The sequence below is a fragment of the Protopterus annectens genome, chromosome 17.part0 (genome assembly GCF_019279795.1).
Source record: "Protopterus annectens isolate FY-2018-M chromosome 17.part0, PAN1.0, whole genome shotgun sequence".
Lineage (NCBI taxonomy): Eukaryota > Metazoa > Chordata > Ceratodontiformes > Protopteridae > Protopterus > Protopterus annectens.
In genome coordinates this window covers 834,689,271-834,706,927 of record NC_056751.1, presented here as the reverse complement: position 1 = coordinate 834,706,927, position 17,657 = coordinate 834,689,271, and the positions used below count along the sequence as shown (strand labels likewise).

Below are 17,657 nucleotides of genomic sequence, written 5' to 3'. Positions count from 1 at the left end.
GGGACAGCCGACGCAGGAGGGAAATCCTTTACTCTGGTATTCAGGCCGGCTGAGGGCTATCCAGCAGGGTTAACCCACAAGTGATGACTGCAACAGTGAATACACTCGAACATCTATATTTATGGTAAGTGTACACAACTGTATTTTCTTTGGCCAACTGCCTGAATCTACAGAAACTCCTCACATCCCACTGATGGCATTTGCTAACGAAAAAAAAAACAAGCTAATTACTTAAGTACATCCATCCATCCTCAGCCCTTTTTCTCATTTTGCACATGGGGTTGGGGTGTCACTTCCGCAGTGACAATCACCGTGAGCCAAGGTTTAATAGTTCATTCGCACCACTCACTCACGCACACACACTCACCTTCGACTAATTTAGTGTCCAAACCACCTACTGTATGTCTTTGAATGTGGGAGGAAACTGGAGTACCATGTTACTGCTGCGAGGACATGCAGACTCCACGCAGATGGCACCCCAGCCGAGAATAGAATCGTATCAGAGAACCTGTTGCTGTGAAGTGACATTGCTAACCACTGCACTACCGCGGCCACAAGCAACATGCATTTTCCTTGGCTTTCATCATTTTGTCATATTTTTCTAAGCCTGTTTACTTTAAAAAAGTGTTGGTGTCTAGGGTAAACCAAGGACATTTTAATCTTGATATTCATCCCTGCTAAAACAAGGGGAATGTTTATTTTAATTCTGCATATAGTGGGATCAATGAAGCTGCGGTGGTACAGCGGTAGCATTGTTGCCTCACAGCAAGAGGTTCTCCTGTTCGATTCACGGCTGGAGTGCCTTCTTTGTGGAGTCTGCATGTCCTCCCTGCGGTCGAGTGGCCTCCGAAAGGCATGCGTGAATGGGCATGCCTTCGCTGAAGGTTGGGCGTCGGGCTGGCAACTCGGCACCATTAAAAAAAAATCTACTGCCAATCATTAGCGGACCGGAGTTCTGCTGTGGCAACCCCTAACCAGGAAAAGACAAACAACATATAGTGGGATCAGTATACTTTAAACTTTAGCTTCTGCCCAGTCTTTCTTTTCCTGTTATTACAGTTAAAGCCTGTCTGTTTTACAACTAAGGCAAAGTCCTTAAGTGCTTTAATGTCTTAAATATATACAGCAGCCATTAATAAGAAACTACCCTCGTCACATTTAAAATACCCCTAACTGCAGACTAGGAAAAATTGCTTTGCAATATAACTTGTAATTTACATCTGTTTTCCCAAGGGTTACTTCTTTATTCCCTTCAGTGTAGTCCTAATTGTTAATGACATAAAGTGAGTGTAAATGCTTTTCATTTCGCCCGCACGTTTAACAAAGTCAACACAAGACCATATGTCACATGTCTGTTCTTACATTCAGTGGGAGTCATTTTTTATAGTCTCCCCCATTTATTCACTAATTTCATTGTTACTGTTGTTTTTCTTCCCAATCATCTCAGTCTCCTGGCACCAGTGTCTGGTTCAAGTCTGAGGTGCTCCTGATTATTCTAGTCAGCTGTTGTACTTTTTATCTGTCTCTCAAACACTTTACTGTAGAGCAGTGGAAAAAGGTTTCATTGGTAAAGTCTCTATATGGGCTTTGTCGAAAGAATGATAAGCTGTGTCCCCTTCTGCTTGCTGGCTCACTTTTTTGTTGGATATACTTTTTTTCTTTCCTCCTTAGCCTGTTCTGCATCAAAAATGTAATTGGTCCTCAAGAAAAGTATTCTGAAGACAGCTACATATAGCAGTTTGAATCACACTCCTACATTCCCTGACTGTAGGATGTAAAATTCATTCTCTTTCACATGATGTACAGTGAGTGGTCATATTTCAACAAACATTCTGCTGTTTCAGTTTTTTTTATTACTTTTCCTTTCTGTCACAGTTTTGTCTAGAGCAACTGTTTTTCGAATAGGGTCTATATTAGAACCGTGAAAGTCCTATTCACCGAATACGTAAACACCGACACATATTACGCGAACCCCGAATACACCAAACGCCCTAAACCTCGAAATTCAAAAACTCGAACCATCATAGTTGTCCAACCCTACCGCCTGCTACTTAATACCTACCCAAACAAAATAAATAAACCACATATATACACTAACCAAAACCCTATTTCTAACCCTAACCTAAACCCTACTTCTAACCCTAAACTAAATCTTGCATATACTACCATCTATGCACTTACCTTAACCCGCACCCTAACCCTAAGGTCCGTAACTATTGCACACTTACCTTACGGAGCTGTACCGCAAAAGGGCCAACCATGACGATTCGACATTTCGGATTTTGCGCTTCAGGACGATCCGTGTTTTCGCGGTTTGATGAATACGTGTCGACGTTTCTTTATTCTGGTAAGTGGACCTTCGCGGTTTTAATAGGGAACCTTCAAATATGATTGCATCTATACTAATGTAGGTCTTGGCTGCCTTCTCATGGTCGGGTTTGAAACATACACACATCCAAACAATAGTCCAGTTTATTTGTACTTTCATAAAATCAGTGTCTTTTCCATCCAGTTTCTGTGGTACAGCAGAAAATTGTATGTTTTGTCTGTTTTGTCTTCAAACTACTGTTTTTTCAAACAGATTTTTTTGAGAAGTCTTGTGTTCAGACAGTCTTGTCTTAGTTTCATCCTCTGATTTTTTTTGCAGTTTTATCAGTTCATCTGAATAGCTAGTTACAACTTCTTCTATTTTTCCAGCCTTTCATTATTTCAGTTGATATAGTCTTTGAATGTTTCATTTATTTTAAACACCGCTGAGTGCATTTGATTTATTTTTCTCCTAAATTACTGGATGCTATCTCCTGTAACAAAGTTGAAAGTTAAACTGCTTTTTGCTGCAGGATTCTTTCCAGAGTTTTCTCTTCTTTTCTGGTTGATTTTCTCTCAGTTTATCAAAATTTCTTCTTTCCTACCATCCAGGCAGTGTAATTACTATCCATTGACTGAATTTTACCCAAGTTGACAGTTTCATTGGGCCGTTTTATTCAGTTTTCATACCAAGATAGCTCGAATCAAACTGTTGCTCAGTGTGCAGCCTTCCTGGAAGTCTGTGAGGGAATTTTTTCAGTGACTAAACAGTAGGTGTTAGAAGAGGTGAAAATACCCCCTTTTATGTTGAAAGCAATGACTATAGAGTTTTATTCTCTTTAGCGGAGTTTCCTTAATATTAATGTTTAATCCTTAGTGTTACTTTAAGTACATAGGTTCATAGGTTGGTACTAGGCTATCAGCCCTGGGGCCTATACAAGCCTAGCCATAACAATTCCCTGGCTGTTTATTCCCACACTATTTACTTCCCAGGACCCCTGTCTAGCAGGGCGACTGACGTGATCCCCGGGGTGAATTTCCTTTCTCCCATCCAATCGTCAAGGTTCCTTTCGAAGAGAGCCAAAGAGGCACTCTGCTTGACATGTATGGGTAATCTATTCCAGAGTCTGGGGAGTCTCTGGGTCAGGAACCTATACCTCCAGCATGTTTTGTTTATTGTGATGACAAGATTTAGATCCCTGGAGCGTGTGGCTCTGAGGGATTGGGATTTCTTTAAGTGTAGCATGTCCAACAGCTCTGGGTTTGACATGGCCTTGTATGTTAAGCAGAGATCGCCTCTGAGTAGACAATATGCGACAAGAGTATAGCTGGAGTTTTTTAAGGCGGTCAGCTTGGGCATCTGCTTTAGGCCTGTGATTCTTTTAGTGAGGTATTTCTGCGGCCTTTCCAGTTGTTGCAGATGTCTTGAGAGGTACATACCAAACGGGGCATTGTATTCTATAATGGGTCTAATGAAGGATGAGTACAGTAGGACAATGACCTCTTTTTTTTTCTGGATGAAAAGCCCTTAATGATGAGGTGTGCCACATAGAAGGATTTCCTGACTGTTGTGGTGATGTGGTTATCGAAGGTGAGACCACTGTCCACCTGTGTCCCTACGTCTCTTATCACACTTTCAGTGTTTAGTGTACTGCCACATATATGGTAATTCACGGGTACATGTTTTTTCTCAAAGGAGATAACTATACATTTCTTGGCATTGAGCTTGAGCCCATGGCTCTGGCACCAAATATCTCTTTCTGTAAGGCCCTTTTGTAGAGTATCCACATCATTTGGGGATTCAATAATGACTCCCAGTTTGCAGTCATCTGCGAATTTTGTTAGCCAGGGTCCCTTAGTGTTGGCCTGTATTTCAGAGAAGTAGATGCCAAACAAGAGAGGTCGCAGGACTGAACCCTGAGGTACTCCACTTGTCACTTGTCTGGAGCTGGATTTGGAGTCTGCTACTTTTACAGTGTGGGTTCTATCAGTAAGCCAGTTAGCAACCCATTGGGTGACGTAGAGATTAATGCCCAGCTTAGTAAGTTTATCTATGATTCCATAGTGGGGGATGGGGATGGTGTCAAAGGCCTTGGCAAAGTTTAGATAACTTTAAGTGAATCTGTTGATTTTTAAAATGTTGAATATGTTCAAGGGAGTTGGAAGTCAGTGATTCTTTTACTTACAGTATTTTTAAGGTAGAGGTTGTACTAATTCACTTACTTGGAGTAAATTGCATGTTCTTGAAGTGCATCTCTGAAAAACATTTGCATTCTTGATTCCTGTTTAATCTAATGCTCAGAGCTGCATTCTGGCTTATGTCTAATTTCTTTCCCTTTTCTTACAGTGTCAAGTCCTGTTTTCAAATAATGGACATCTGTAAATCTCGCTGCAACAATATTGATGTAAATAATCGCAATAAGATGCCGTTCATGAGAACGGTTGCCTCAGGCAGTACAACTAACATGACTGTAGGTTATAACAAATTGGGCACTGTGCATAATCAGGTAAGACTGCCTTTAAGTGTGCATTATGTGTCTGAGTGTTAGTAACACTGAATGAATTGTATTCACAAATAATTCTATTAGATGCAAGTCTGCTCTGCCTTTTTTGTCTTTAGTTAAGGTTGATTAGCATAGTAACTAAGGCATTCGTGTGCTAATGTTTTTCCATATACTGATTGAGTGTCGTCCTGTACAGCCAGTGCTTGTTTGAACAGTGGAGAATATAATACTTACATATTAAGTCATCTTTTGATCTATGACTGAAATTCATATTGCTCTTCTGACATTGGCTCACGTGGAAATGTAAGCTGTGAAAGCTTCTTGCCAGGTTTTGAGAATCCATTTTGATGGCACTGCCTCCTTCAGTGTGGTATAACTTCTTTATTAGCTTCCTCATCCACGGTGGTCTGGAACAGCTCAGTAATCCTAGAAACCTTTGTTAGTATGATTCAATTGCTAGAGATCTTCAGTGTTCACGTGCTGCAAGTCTGGTTTCTTGCTGCCAGGTGTTACTCTTATAAAGATGCACAGCAAATGGGATTGAAGAATTTTAGGTGAATGTGGTGTTAAATTACCTCTAGTGTGTCACATGCTTGGTTTTTAAATTCACTGTTCGTGTACTTGAGAACAGGAGATGCATTAGGTGGGGAGAGGGGGATGTCATATAGTATACTTGCATGGATGAAAGGAGGGGTTTATTGAACCGAGGATGTGACTTTATGGTTCAGAATCATAATGATTTAGTGTTATGCTCTGCATTGAACTTTGGTGCATTAATTGCATATTATATAGTGACTTTCTGTAATTTGTGAGAGAACATAGAGAAATTGGGAGATAGTCAGTTAGCTGACTGCAGTCATTCCATCTGTTGTTGATGTCAAACTGCATTGCTTAAAGCAACTTTCTGCAATCATTGGGCTTATCCTTATCCCCACAGATGTGTGGTGCCGGAGGTAGTATGTATAAGTTGGGGAGTTTATGTCCATTTTAAACATTCACCCCTGTCATCTGTACCTGTTTTATGAATAATGCATGTGACGTGGCTCCATTCTTTGGTATGAAGCCCAGAGAGCACAAATGGGATTCCTGTTACATAACTGGTTTTGTGGTTTGAGGAGGAAAAGGTGATACTTCCTCTGATTGCAAAAAAATAAACTAAACCGATCATAGGGAGTTCTTTGGAACAGGACACAGTCTCATCAGGGTTGGTACCAGTAGCATCGTATAAAGTTAGCAGTTGGCCTGTTGAATGTAGGGTATTGCAGTAGTGATTGTCCATGTGTAGTCCTTTGAAATTTTCAGTTATTTAAACCATCCGCAGTTTTTGAGTTAAAAATGTGGACAGCAGAGCAGACCTCTTGTCCTTTAAAGTGACTGTGATTGGTGGTAAATAACAGTTTCAGTGTTTGAAATGTAGACTTTGGACATATTTTGAGCTGTAAGATTGATCAGCAGTATCCGTTATTTCACTATGGCCAGGAAACAGGACAGGACTGTTGACACACCAGAGTAGTAAGAAAGAGACTTTTTTTCTTTTAAAAGGAGCCATTAAACTGAGGTCTCATTTGCCTGATGCTGGTTGTAATTCCAGTTGCAGTTAGATGTCATGGTGGGTTACTTGTCAGAAACTGGAAGAATTTTGCTAGCATCCTTGTCAAATTCCTCTAATTACTGTAAATACCTTCCTGCGTCATGATTAGAAACTGTCCATATTGGATTGTTACCCTTATGTGGTTACCAGGTAAATTATATAAACAAAAACTGCATGCCCCAGACCAGGAGGTTGACTTGTTGCTTATGGAATTAGTGATTATACTTCTGTGCATAAGAAGACTCCCACTTCCACTGCCACCACCACTACTACAGTAATCAAATGTGCTAACCCTAACTCTGCACATTATGTTCCTAAATCCTTTTCCCTAAAAGTACCACCACCAAACTGACACCTGGTCTAGAATTTGTAGCTAGGGTTTAATCTTTGGTGGATAGAATTATTAGATATTTTGTTATTCAATACTATGAGTTTTCAGTGTTTGTGCTTTAGGTGTTTTAGATATTTTTTGGTTCGATACTTTGAGTGTTAGATGTTTCCTGACATGATATATAATATATTTAGAAAGTAAGCATCCTGATTTTTACAGTGGAGCTTGGTCACTATTCTCCCCTTACTTCTGTGTACTTTACAGGTAATCTAGCAGGATCCTGCATCTTGCAGTCAGGTTTTGTGATGTCAGTATAGAGCCAGCAAGAGAACAGTCCAAATTCTGTTGAATGGGTCTATTTATAGCTTAATAATTTACGTTGTGTTTCAGAGCAAGTCATGCCTTGTCTCCTGACTCAGGAGTTAGTGTACTCAGCATAAAGCATTAGCCCCTTTCATTGAATTTAACTTGCTCTAGTATGTGCTGTGTGGCGATGTCTAAAAGTGTGCCATCTTGGGGCCACATTCTTCTTCACAATGTGTATCAATCAAAAAGGTCTGGTAGTGGCTGAGTTTCATTGAAAAAAAAAGTTCTTTACTTCCAAAAGTAGTTTGTCCCTGTTTTGAAAGTGTTTTACCCTTATAACCCTTGCCATATAAGGGGTTAATATCCCTTGTAAGGAACTAGCATCATTCTTGATGCTTTGTAACTTTTGAAAAAAAAATTTGTATCTGATGATTTTGAGCATAAACTGAAGACTCTTTTCAAAGTGGTTTATTGTTTTCATTTGTCTGTTTTCTTTCCCATAGTAGTCTTTTCGTACAGAATTGTGCATGGATTTCATTTCATTTGCAAGAATCCTGGCTGTGTTGTTTTAAGAGGATGAGAAGACATCATTTATCATTGTCTGTCTTTTCAGTTTTTTTTTCCTGTATTATCTAATCACACCTGATTCTGAAAGTGAAACAGTGTTTGTTTTCCACCTGTCTCCCCTTTTGTTTTGGCAGAGCAAGCAAGAACAGGCATCAGGGTTCATTGCTTCAGGTAACTGCAGAAGTTCATGTGCCTAATTTACTTTTTTTGTTAAGCACATTTCTTTAAACCTGAAGTCTAGGAAAGGTACATGGTCTGCCGGTGCTGTGCTCCAGAATGTATTCCCGGCTTGGTCTTCCCCTTCTGCAGGGTAAAACATGTAATTTGTAAAAGCATTACTACTAGAAAGGAGTGTCATTCAGCATTAGTATAAACCTTCTTTGTCATAGGCAGGATTCCTTTTCAAAAATGTCTGTAATGATCTTTGTAAACCTTTTGTAATGTGTTGAGGGGGAAGGACAACTGGATGTGCTGCACAGTGCCCTGAATTCCCTTACCACAGCTCTGATGGTATATAACTTTTGAGCATAACAAGCTATTACCCACAGTCTGTGAAGATTTTTCGTTAATACTGACACTCCACAAGCTAGCTATTTGCATATGTTTGTATGTTTGTTTAGTTTTTCAGCTCGCTTTGTATGCCTGGGTCAAGCCTGATTTCATCCATTTGTCTTTGGTGGATAGTCTCATTCCTTTTTCCTGAGATAGGAGAGCTAGACACTCCTTGCAACCTTTCTAGTTAGCTCCTCAGGCAGTAGCTGTCTATTCTGAACACTATTTGTTTGACATAGCTGGGTCCATTGCTTCTGTGCTGCTGGAGCTGCTGTGGCTTGTTTTCATCGCATTCCTTCCTTACCTCCTGTCTGGTATCTGTAGTTTGCCAGGTAGGGGGATTGGGTGCATTAGAAACCAAATTTCATAGATGGTTCCCTAAGGAAATAGATCTCCGACACAAGCATCTGCAAAAGACATACTAACAAATTTAAATTAATGTTTAGACTCTTTTTTGCTTGTAATGTGTTGGCGCTCTCACACATTCTTATATCTGCTAGTCAGCTGAGTCATACTGCAGAGGTGTACATCAAAGAGTGTACTCTCAGGTTAATGCTAGAGTTTATCTGCTTTCTTTACTGGCGTGACAGATAGTTTAGCGCTTGGAACATGTTCTGTAGAAGTTCAGTTAATTAAAAAAATTTTTTCAAAAGGAAATGATGGTAGCACCTTCCAATTTGTATGATCATTGTCTCTTGTTGCACTTTGTATGCAGTTTTTTTTAATGTACTCATTCGTTATTGTTTAATCTAATGGTTGAACTAAACAAACTTACTTTCAGACTAGTCAAAGGATACATGGGTGTGTCTGCAGTAATCTGAGCTTTTAATATTCTTTGTGACGTGTTGGTATTTTTATTTTTTTTATGTCCAGTGGCTCTCCTTACTTTACCCATTTGTTCCTCTCTCAGAGGAGCGAGCATTTCAGCTCGTCTTTTCCTGAGCTGGTGGTCTTCATCAGCTCATTTGTCCCTCCTGTGAGGCAAGACTCAAGTCTGTAGATAAAAAGCCAGTTTTCCATACTCAATGGACTCCCTTCCCTTCTAGTTTTGATCTCCTTTTTTCAGAGTGGGAGCTCACTAAAGCTCCACTATTGCTGTTGATCATAGGAGGCTAATGGCCCGGTGGCCCTTCAAGCCTAGCCAAGTTTTTTCCCTCTTTTAATGGTCCTGTTAGTTGACCTGACTCAAACTGCCCCTGTCCAGAAGGGATGCAACTTGCAAGTGAAACCCCAGGGGTGAATTTGTGATTCTCCATCCAGTTATCCAGATTACGCTTGAAAAGGGTCAGTGAGGGGCTCTTTACTAGGATTGGAAGCTTATCCCAGAGTAGGGGAGCCTGTGGGAGATGAAAGTACAGTTTTGTACCTACCATAAATGTAGATGTTCGAGTGCTAATACAGCTGCAGTAATCACAGATGGGTTCTCTGCCGTCAGGCGGGTCCTCGGTTGGCCGAATTCCAAAGTCTAGGTCCGGCGTCGGTTGTTGTCGCTTTCTTTCCTGACGTCAGTGAGGCAGGAGTATATAAGACACAGCCGATGCCATTTTCTTCAGTCTTTCTTGCCCCAGATGTCAGGTGCTCCCAGAAGGAAGGCAATACATAAATTATATTTATATACATGCAATGCAATATAATCAAAAAACAGTAGTTGCAAGCAAATATACCATATAAGGATAACCCAAACAGGTTGTATGAAGAGGGGTTAGGCCCTATGCCTTTACCAAGAGGGGAAGGAGGGAGGGCAACCTGTACTGCAGCTGTATTAGCACTCGAACATCTACATTTATGGTAGGTACAAAACTGTACTATGTTCATCGTGCATACAGCTGCAGTAATCACAGATGGGTAGAATCCCAAAGCTACGCACAGGGTGGTAGGCACTAGGTGGAACTGGGATGAGCCAGAATGCCCTGCAACACAGCAGTGGCAAAGCCTGCTCTAGTTTTGGAATATAAAGGCAGGTGGTAGTGTTTAGTGAAGGTATGCACAGAACTCCAAGTGGCTGCCTCCAAAATATCTTTGGTAGGAACTCCTCTGAGGAAGGCTGTAGAGGTTGCTGTGGCCCTGGTGGAGTGGGATCTGATGCCTGTAGGGACAGATTTTCCATGATAGGAGTAACAAAACCGTATGCAGTGGCCTATCCATTTTGAAATTGTCTGTTTGGTAACTGGCTTCCCTTGAGCTCCTACAGCATAGGACACAAAAAGTTGTTCTGATTTCCTGAAAGGCTTTGTTCTGTCCAAATAATAACGTAGCTGTCTATGGATGTCTAAGGAGTGTAGCAGCCTTTCCCCTTTGTTTTGAGGATTGGGGTAAAGGTAGGTAAGTGTATGGCTTGATTTAAAGCTACCCTGGATACCACTTTAGGCATAAATAACGGGTTGGTTCGAAGGGAAACCCTGTCCTGATGGAAGATGAGAAAGGGCTGCACAGCCATGAGGGCTTGTAGTTCCGAAGCCCTACGAGCTGAGGTAATGGCCAGAAGGAAAGCTGTTTTCCAGGACAAATATTGCAAATCTGTTGAGGCAGCTGGTTCAAAGGGAGGCAATGTTAATTTTTCTAGAATGTAATTAAGATCCCAGGCTGGCATTGGTTGTTTCCTTGGTGGTCTTATATTCTTAGCCTCTCTGAGGAACTGTCTTAAGAGTGGGTGAGAGAATAAGGGTGGATCAGTGTTGAATTCTGCAGAAATGGCCGAGGCATGGATTTTTATGGAGGAAAATGAAAGTCCACTGTTCAGCAGCTCAGCTAGATACTGTAATACCTGAGGCAAATTCAGTTTTCTAGGATCCTGGCCTTTTTTCTCATTCCAAGAGCAAAACCGTTTCCATTTTGCGGAGTAAGCCTTTCTAGTAGATGGCCTTCTGGCCTCCAAAATGACATCCTGCACCTCTTTGGTGAGTAGGGTCTGTTGTGGTGTTAAGGAATTTTCCATGCAGCGAGATTGAGTGTTTTCAGCTGACTGTGAAGTGTTTTGTAGCTGTGCTGAGTCAGTAGAAGAGGCATTAGAGGTAGGGACCAGGGAGGAGTATGTCAGGAGTGGGTACCATTGTTGTCTTGGCCAGTCTGGAGCAATCAGTATCATCTTCGGTCTGTCTGCTCTTGCTTTCAAGAGCACCTTGGGCAGAAGAGGCAGAGGTGGGAAGGCGTAAACTGTCCGTGCTGCCCATCTGAATGAAAGGGCGTCCACTCTCCAGGCCTTTGGATGAAAGGTCCTTGAACAGAACTTTTCCAATTGATGATTCCTGTGGGAGGCGAAGAGATCTATGTCTGGCCTTCCCCACGCTTGGATTATCTTTGTAAACACTTGAGGATGCAACTTCCATTCGTGTGGATCTGTCATATTTCTGCCTAGATGGTCTGCCAGCGTGTTTTCCAAACCTGGCAAGTACTGTGCGTAAAGTTCGATTTGCCATTCCAGAGCCAAGTTCCAAAGTGTCATGGCTAGTCTGCACAGGGGGTATGAATGTGTTCTTCCTTGTTTGTTTATGTACCACATTACTGTGGTGTTGTCTGTTCTTATCAATAATTGTCCTGGATGCAGGAGGTCTTTGAATGCTGTAATTGCATTTATCACTGCTAGCATTTCTTTTTGATTGATGTGTAGGTGCTTTTCCTTTTGGGACCATTTGCCCTGAATGCACCTGTCTGTCATGTGTGCCCCCCAGGCATAATCTGAGGTGTCTGTTGTGATGACTTGATTTGCTTGAGGCTTGCAGAATGGGAGACCTGTGTTTGTTTGACATGCTTGGGCCCACCATAGAAATTCCTTTTGCAAACACGGAATTATTGGTATTATTGTTTCCAAACTGTGGCTGTGTTGAGACCATAGGTTTTTTAGGTACCATTGAAGTTTCCTCATATGCAACTTTGCACAAGGGATTAAAAGAATGCAAGATGCCATGAAGCCCAGAGCCTGCAGGATTTTCCTTGCAGTAAGCCTGGTACAATTTGCTAGTATTTTGAAGTACTGAGTTAGTTGCCCCTGTTTTTCTGGCGTAAGATAGGCCATCTGGGTGTTAGTGTCCAAGCTGGCACCCAGGAAAGTTATTTTCTGAGATGGTGTTAGCCTGGATTTCTCTTTGTTGACTGTGTATCCCAGAGAATTCAGTAACCGTGTTACATAAGCCAGATGTTCCAGAAGTATGTGCTTGCTGTCCGCTTGGATCAGGCAGTCATCCAAATAAGGGTAAATTTGTATCCCTTGAAGCCTGCAGTAGGCAATTACTGATGCCAGGCATTTCGTGAATACTCTGGGCGCAATAGATAAGCCAAAGGGCAATGCAGAGAATTGATAGTGGATTGAACCTGCAAGAAATCTGAGGTATCTTCTGCAGCTTTGTCTGATTGGGACATGCAGGTATGCCTCCTTGAGGTCCAATGTTACCAGCCAAAACTCCTTGCCCAGCATGGGAAGAAGCTGCTGTAATGTGAGCATCTTGAATTTTGGTACGAGTAAAAATGTGTTTAGGATGGATAAGTCCAAAGTGGGTCTCCAGTCGGTTCCTTTCCTTGGTACCAGAAATAGTCTGGAATAAAAACCTTGACCTTGTTCGTGAGTAGGTACCTCTTGAATAGCTTTCATGTCCATGAGCTTTGAAATTTGTAGTTGTGCCTCTGCCCTTTGATTGTGTGGTAGGTTTGGCATGCCTCTCATTTTTGGAAGAGTGTGAAAATGAAATCTGTAGCATCTGTTTATAACGTCCAGGATCCATTTGTCTGTTGTGACAATATGCCAATTTCTTGTAAATAATGCCAGCTTTCCTCCCAAGGGTGCTGCCAGCTGAGACTTGCTTGGCATGGAAAGGGGGAAGTCATTGGGTTTGTTTCCTGTATTGTTGTGCACTGTCTTCGCCACCTCTTGGTGCTGGAGTTTGCCATTGCCTGCCTCTATATGATCCTTGTGATTGTCCTCTGCCCCTTGTGCCTGTATCTACCTCTTTGGGGCTTGTCCGTGGCTGGAAAGGACCAGTTTTTAGAAGGCCAATTTCTGCTAAAACGTAGTGGTTGAACCTGTAGAAAAGCTTTGACAGATTGCATAGATTTGGCTTTTTCTTCCATTTTCCGTAGTATCTCTTCAGCATTAGTACCAAATAGCACATCCTTTTGTAAAGGAGCATCTAGTAGTTTAGCTTTCACATGATCAGGCAAGATTTGTTCCCTAAGCCAGGCATGTCTACGAATGACTGATCCTGTAACAGCAGCTCTACTTGAGGCCTCTAGGGCATCATAGCCACATTGTAAGGTGTGTTTACCCACTTGTTCTGCACTATGCATCATATCCTGCAACTCCTTCAAATCTGGTTGTTCAGGTTGAGACATTTTATTTCTTAATTGTGATAACAGAAACTGCTGATATTTAAGCATATGGAACTGACAATTTAAGGCCCTCATGGCTAGGGTGGCCGAGGTATATACCTTTTTCCCCACCTTCTAAGGATCTTGACTCTCTTCGGAAGGTAGTGGATTCTTAGCAGTAGAGGCCTTCATTCCCTTGGGACCTTGAGAAATGGTTTCAGGGTCAGCATTATGGCTTTTGTAAAGAAATTGGTGAGAGTTAGGAACTCTGTAGTACCTATCAGGCTTGACTGGGGCAGGAGGCAGGGAATCCGGATTAAGGCAAGCCTACGAATAAACATCATCAAGTATGTCCAAGACAGGAGGTATCGCCAGAGGTCTGTGTTGAGGTAACAAAAGAAATTCCCTAAGTCTTTTCTTGGAATCAGAAAAGTCTTGGCCTTCCCAATGGAAGTGTTCCCTCAAGGTGTGCAAGGTTTCCCCAAAAGAAAAATCCTCTGGAGGAGATACAGAAGGAATGGACTGCTCTGCATTAGAATCTTCAAAAGGGGAGTAAGAGTGTTCCTCTACATCAGAATGTTCTGAAAAAATGGAGCCCTGATCAGAAGAGGGAGAATCTTCCTCCACTCTGGGTCTCTTGTCTGGAGGGGGTTGGGAACCCCTGATAAGAGTAATTAAATCCTCAGCCATTTTTAGCATCTGCTTTTTAGGCATGGGACCTGGAGATGGGCCCTTTGCAACAGGCCTCTTGGGATGCCTGGCTGATTTGGACTTAGTAAAGGCCTTAATGGAAAAGGAAGATGAGGGTCTAAAGACACCATGGGTGGAAGTGGACCTGTCCACATTAGGAGGCTCAACGCTCACAGTGGTTTCGGTGGTTGTAGTCTGGGTATGGGCCGAGGTACCTGCGGTCTCGGTTACAGAAGACACCGCCAAAGAAGTGCCGTCAGTAGTCAGGGACTGCATAGGCGTCTCGCTGAGAACCGGACCACGTGTAGCCGGTTTTGGCGTAGTGTCGGTGGAGAATGCGGACCTCGCGTGGCGGTCCTTGTCCTTGCGTTTTTTGGACAAAACTGTAGTCGGAGTCTCCGACGACACTTTATAATCAAAGGCTTTACCAAAAAAGTGTTTGGCGAACTCCGCCCGACGCTTAATAGTGCGTTTATTGAAAGTAGCGCAAAAGCGACAGCCCGAGACGTCGTGGTCTGGGCCTAAACAAGGTATGCAGAGGGAATGGAAATCCTTATGCGGTATTTGCTTCCCACAAGAAATACAATTGTTAACTTTTTCTGACATCGGTCTGAGGCAAGAAAAGATTCCCCAACGGGGTACTTGGCTTTAAAGAAGACTTCGGTTTCCAATTTTTCATAAATTTAGGAGCTGGCCGACCGGCACTTGCGAACTTCTTCTGCTTCGGGCACCGCGCGGCAAAAAAGACTGAAGAAAATGGCGTCGGCTGTGTCTTATATACTCCTGCCTCACTGACGTCAGGAAAGAAAGCGACAACAACCGACGCCAGACCTAGACTTTGGAATTCGGCCGACCGAGGACCCGCCTGACGGCAGAGAACCCATCTGTGATTACTGCAGCTGTATGCACGATGAACATCCTGTCTGTCCAGCAGGACCTTTTAATGTCATTTCTCATGTTGAGGTCAGTAGAGCTGGTGCCCCGAGTACCATTTGTCTTGCTAATGTGTAGTATTTCCATCAGGGCAGGATCTCAGGTTGCCCTATAGGCTAGACAGAGATCATCCCTGAGTAGTCTATATGACACAGAGCATAGTGACAGGGATTTTAGTCTGTTAGCATAGGACAGGTGCTGGACACCTTGAATTTCCTTTGGAGAGACCTCAGAGGTACCTTACAATTGATGGATGTGCCTGGCGATGACATACCAAAGGGTGTATTGTACTCTGTAATTGGTCTAATAAGGGAGCACTACTAGGAGATGTTCTCCTGTTCATATGCTACAGTATTCATAACATGGGGGAGTCCACTTCCGGCAGACTTGTACATCTGGACAGTATGCAAAAGACTTTATGCTACTGTAAGGTACGTGCGATGCTGCACATCAGTTAGTGTACTTCAGCCATAAAGAGACGTCTGGTATAAAGCAGATGTCAGCACATACCAACCTCAGAACTTTTCTGCCACCTGTCCGATCGCCAGCTGTGGTCGTCGCTCACCATACAAGTCACAAACTTCGGTTCAGATAAGTACCCCAGTGGGGATTTTTCTTTAAATATTGAATACAGATTTGTGTTTAGTGCGTACATGTCAGCTGGAAAGGGCAAGTGTCAGTTTGGAAGGCAGATTCCACATAAAGATTCTCAAGAGCTCTGCTGGTTTTGCTTAGGCCCAGACCATGACCACACCACTTGTGATATCTGTAAGGCCTTTGTTTCCAAAACCCTTTTCAGCCGTCTTGCTTCTCTTAAACTGTGTCTGGAGAATCCGATCCTTAACCATCTAGCGCGAGATATGGAGGTGGTGTCGAGCCCTTTAGACGAGCCACAACTTAAGGCCAAGATGTCTTGGCCTGACCTACCTGCTGCTCCCTCTTTCAGCCATCCCTCCCGAAGCCAATGTGGGTTCGGAGGCCGTCCCAGAATTGGTAGATGTTCCTTTGATGGATACCACAGTGGAAGCCATAAAGGAGTCCTAGGCTTCTGATTTGGGCAAGGGGGGAGCCACGGCTTGTGATTACTAAAGGCCCTTGTGGCATCACCCAAATCATCGTGCATGAGGATGTGCCTACGGATGTCGTGGAGTGCAGGCTGATGTCTGGCCCATCCACTTTTCACTACATGGAAGTTCCTAAAAAAGAAAAAACAAACATGTTTTCCAGGTTCCCCAGGATCAAGCACCAGATTGATAGGCCTTTTCCCAAGTCCTTTTCAATATCTTTATGGTCTTGCACCAGACCTTGGTTCCTTCTATTTCTTTGCCTGCCTTTCCTCCTCCTACTCCTTTGAAGTGGACCTCTGAGGATATTTCATTTGATGAGGAGGAGTCATCGGGATGAATCCCTTGCTTAATCCACACAACTTTCAGGCATATAATCTGACCCCTTCCCAAGACCGCATTTTTCTTGGGTGCAGGATTCTAACAGAATGCTTGCCTGTTTACCCCCCAGAAAAAGGTCCTGTCCCTTAGTTCTATTTCCAGGACCTTTTACCACTTCAGTCTCTGACTCCCAGGGACTTGCTACATCTCCTGGGCTTCATGGCCTCAACGATTCCCATGCTTCCCTTAGTCAAGCAGCATGTCAGAAAATTCCAGTGGTTCTTGAGAATGGTTTGGAGGCAGCACTCCCACCCACTAGACTTTGTCATTGCTCTCCTATCCTGTTTGAAAAGGGAGTTACAAATCCAGGCTTACTCCTACAACCACCTTCTCCCACTCAGGATCTGTACAAGGATGTGTCAGATATAGGGTGGGTGCAATACTGGAATCCTATTGGAAGGTCAGAGATGCCTGGTCTACAACACAAACAAAGGAGCACAGCAACATAAAAGAAATGAGGGCCTTGATTTTCACCTCAAAATCTTCAAGTCCGTGCTTTCTCCAGGGGTTCTAAGATGATTCACAGACAAAACCACAGTCCTCTGGTATGTCAGCAAACGGGGGGACAAAGTCCTGCCTCTTGTGCAGACTGGCATTACAGGCCTTGGAGCTAGCCTTGCAAAGTCAGGTCTGTCTTCAGGCTGTTTTCATTCCTTCAACTCAGAATGGGGTGGCAGACACACTCGGCAGGTCCATGACTCAATCCCATGAATGGATGTTGAACAGGGATGTGTTTCTGGATCTGGTCCATCGATGAGGTACACCTCGGATAGATGTCTTTGCCTCCCCCATGAACAGATAACGTCCCAAATTTTGTGACTGGATACCACATCCCTTGGCATGGAAGGTGGACGATCTATCCTTTTCTTGGAGAGGGATGTTTCTGTATGCATTCCCACTTCTCCAGAAGGTCCTGCTGAAAATTCAACGCAAAGAACCAAAAATCTTTTGTTTGACTCCCTTTTGGCCAAGACTGCATTAATTCCCCCTCCTGCATTTACCCCACAGGATGGACCTGCTCACACAGGAAAAGGGAACTCTAGTGCATCCGCAGATGTCAACTCTAAACCTGACCCTGTGAGTGATAGAGTTTTAATTCCCTGCAGACACCTTTAATTTGAGGACATGCTTCA

At 43.0% G+C, this 17,657-nt stretch overlaps 1 protein-coding gene across 1 annotated transcript in view; it reads left to right on the top strand.

Annotated features, from left to right (window-relative positions):
• HIPK3 (homeodomain interacting protein kinase 3) overlaps window positions 1-17,657 on the top strand; it is a 969,278-nt gene that overhangs the window by 452,852 nt on the left and 498,769 nt on the right. Inside the window, exon 4 of the mRNA XM_044059447.1 lies at window positions 4,655-4,814. Within this exon, the coding sequence (XP_043915382.1) occupies window positions 4,655-4,814 (160 nt within the window). The remainder of the gene's footprint in view (window positions 1-4,654; window positions 4,815-17,657) is intronic.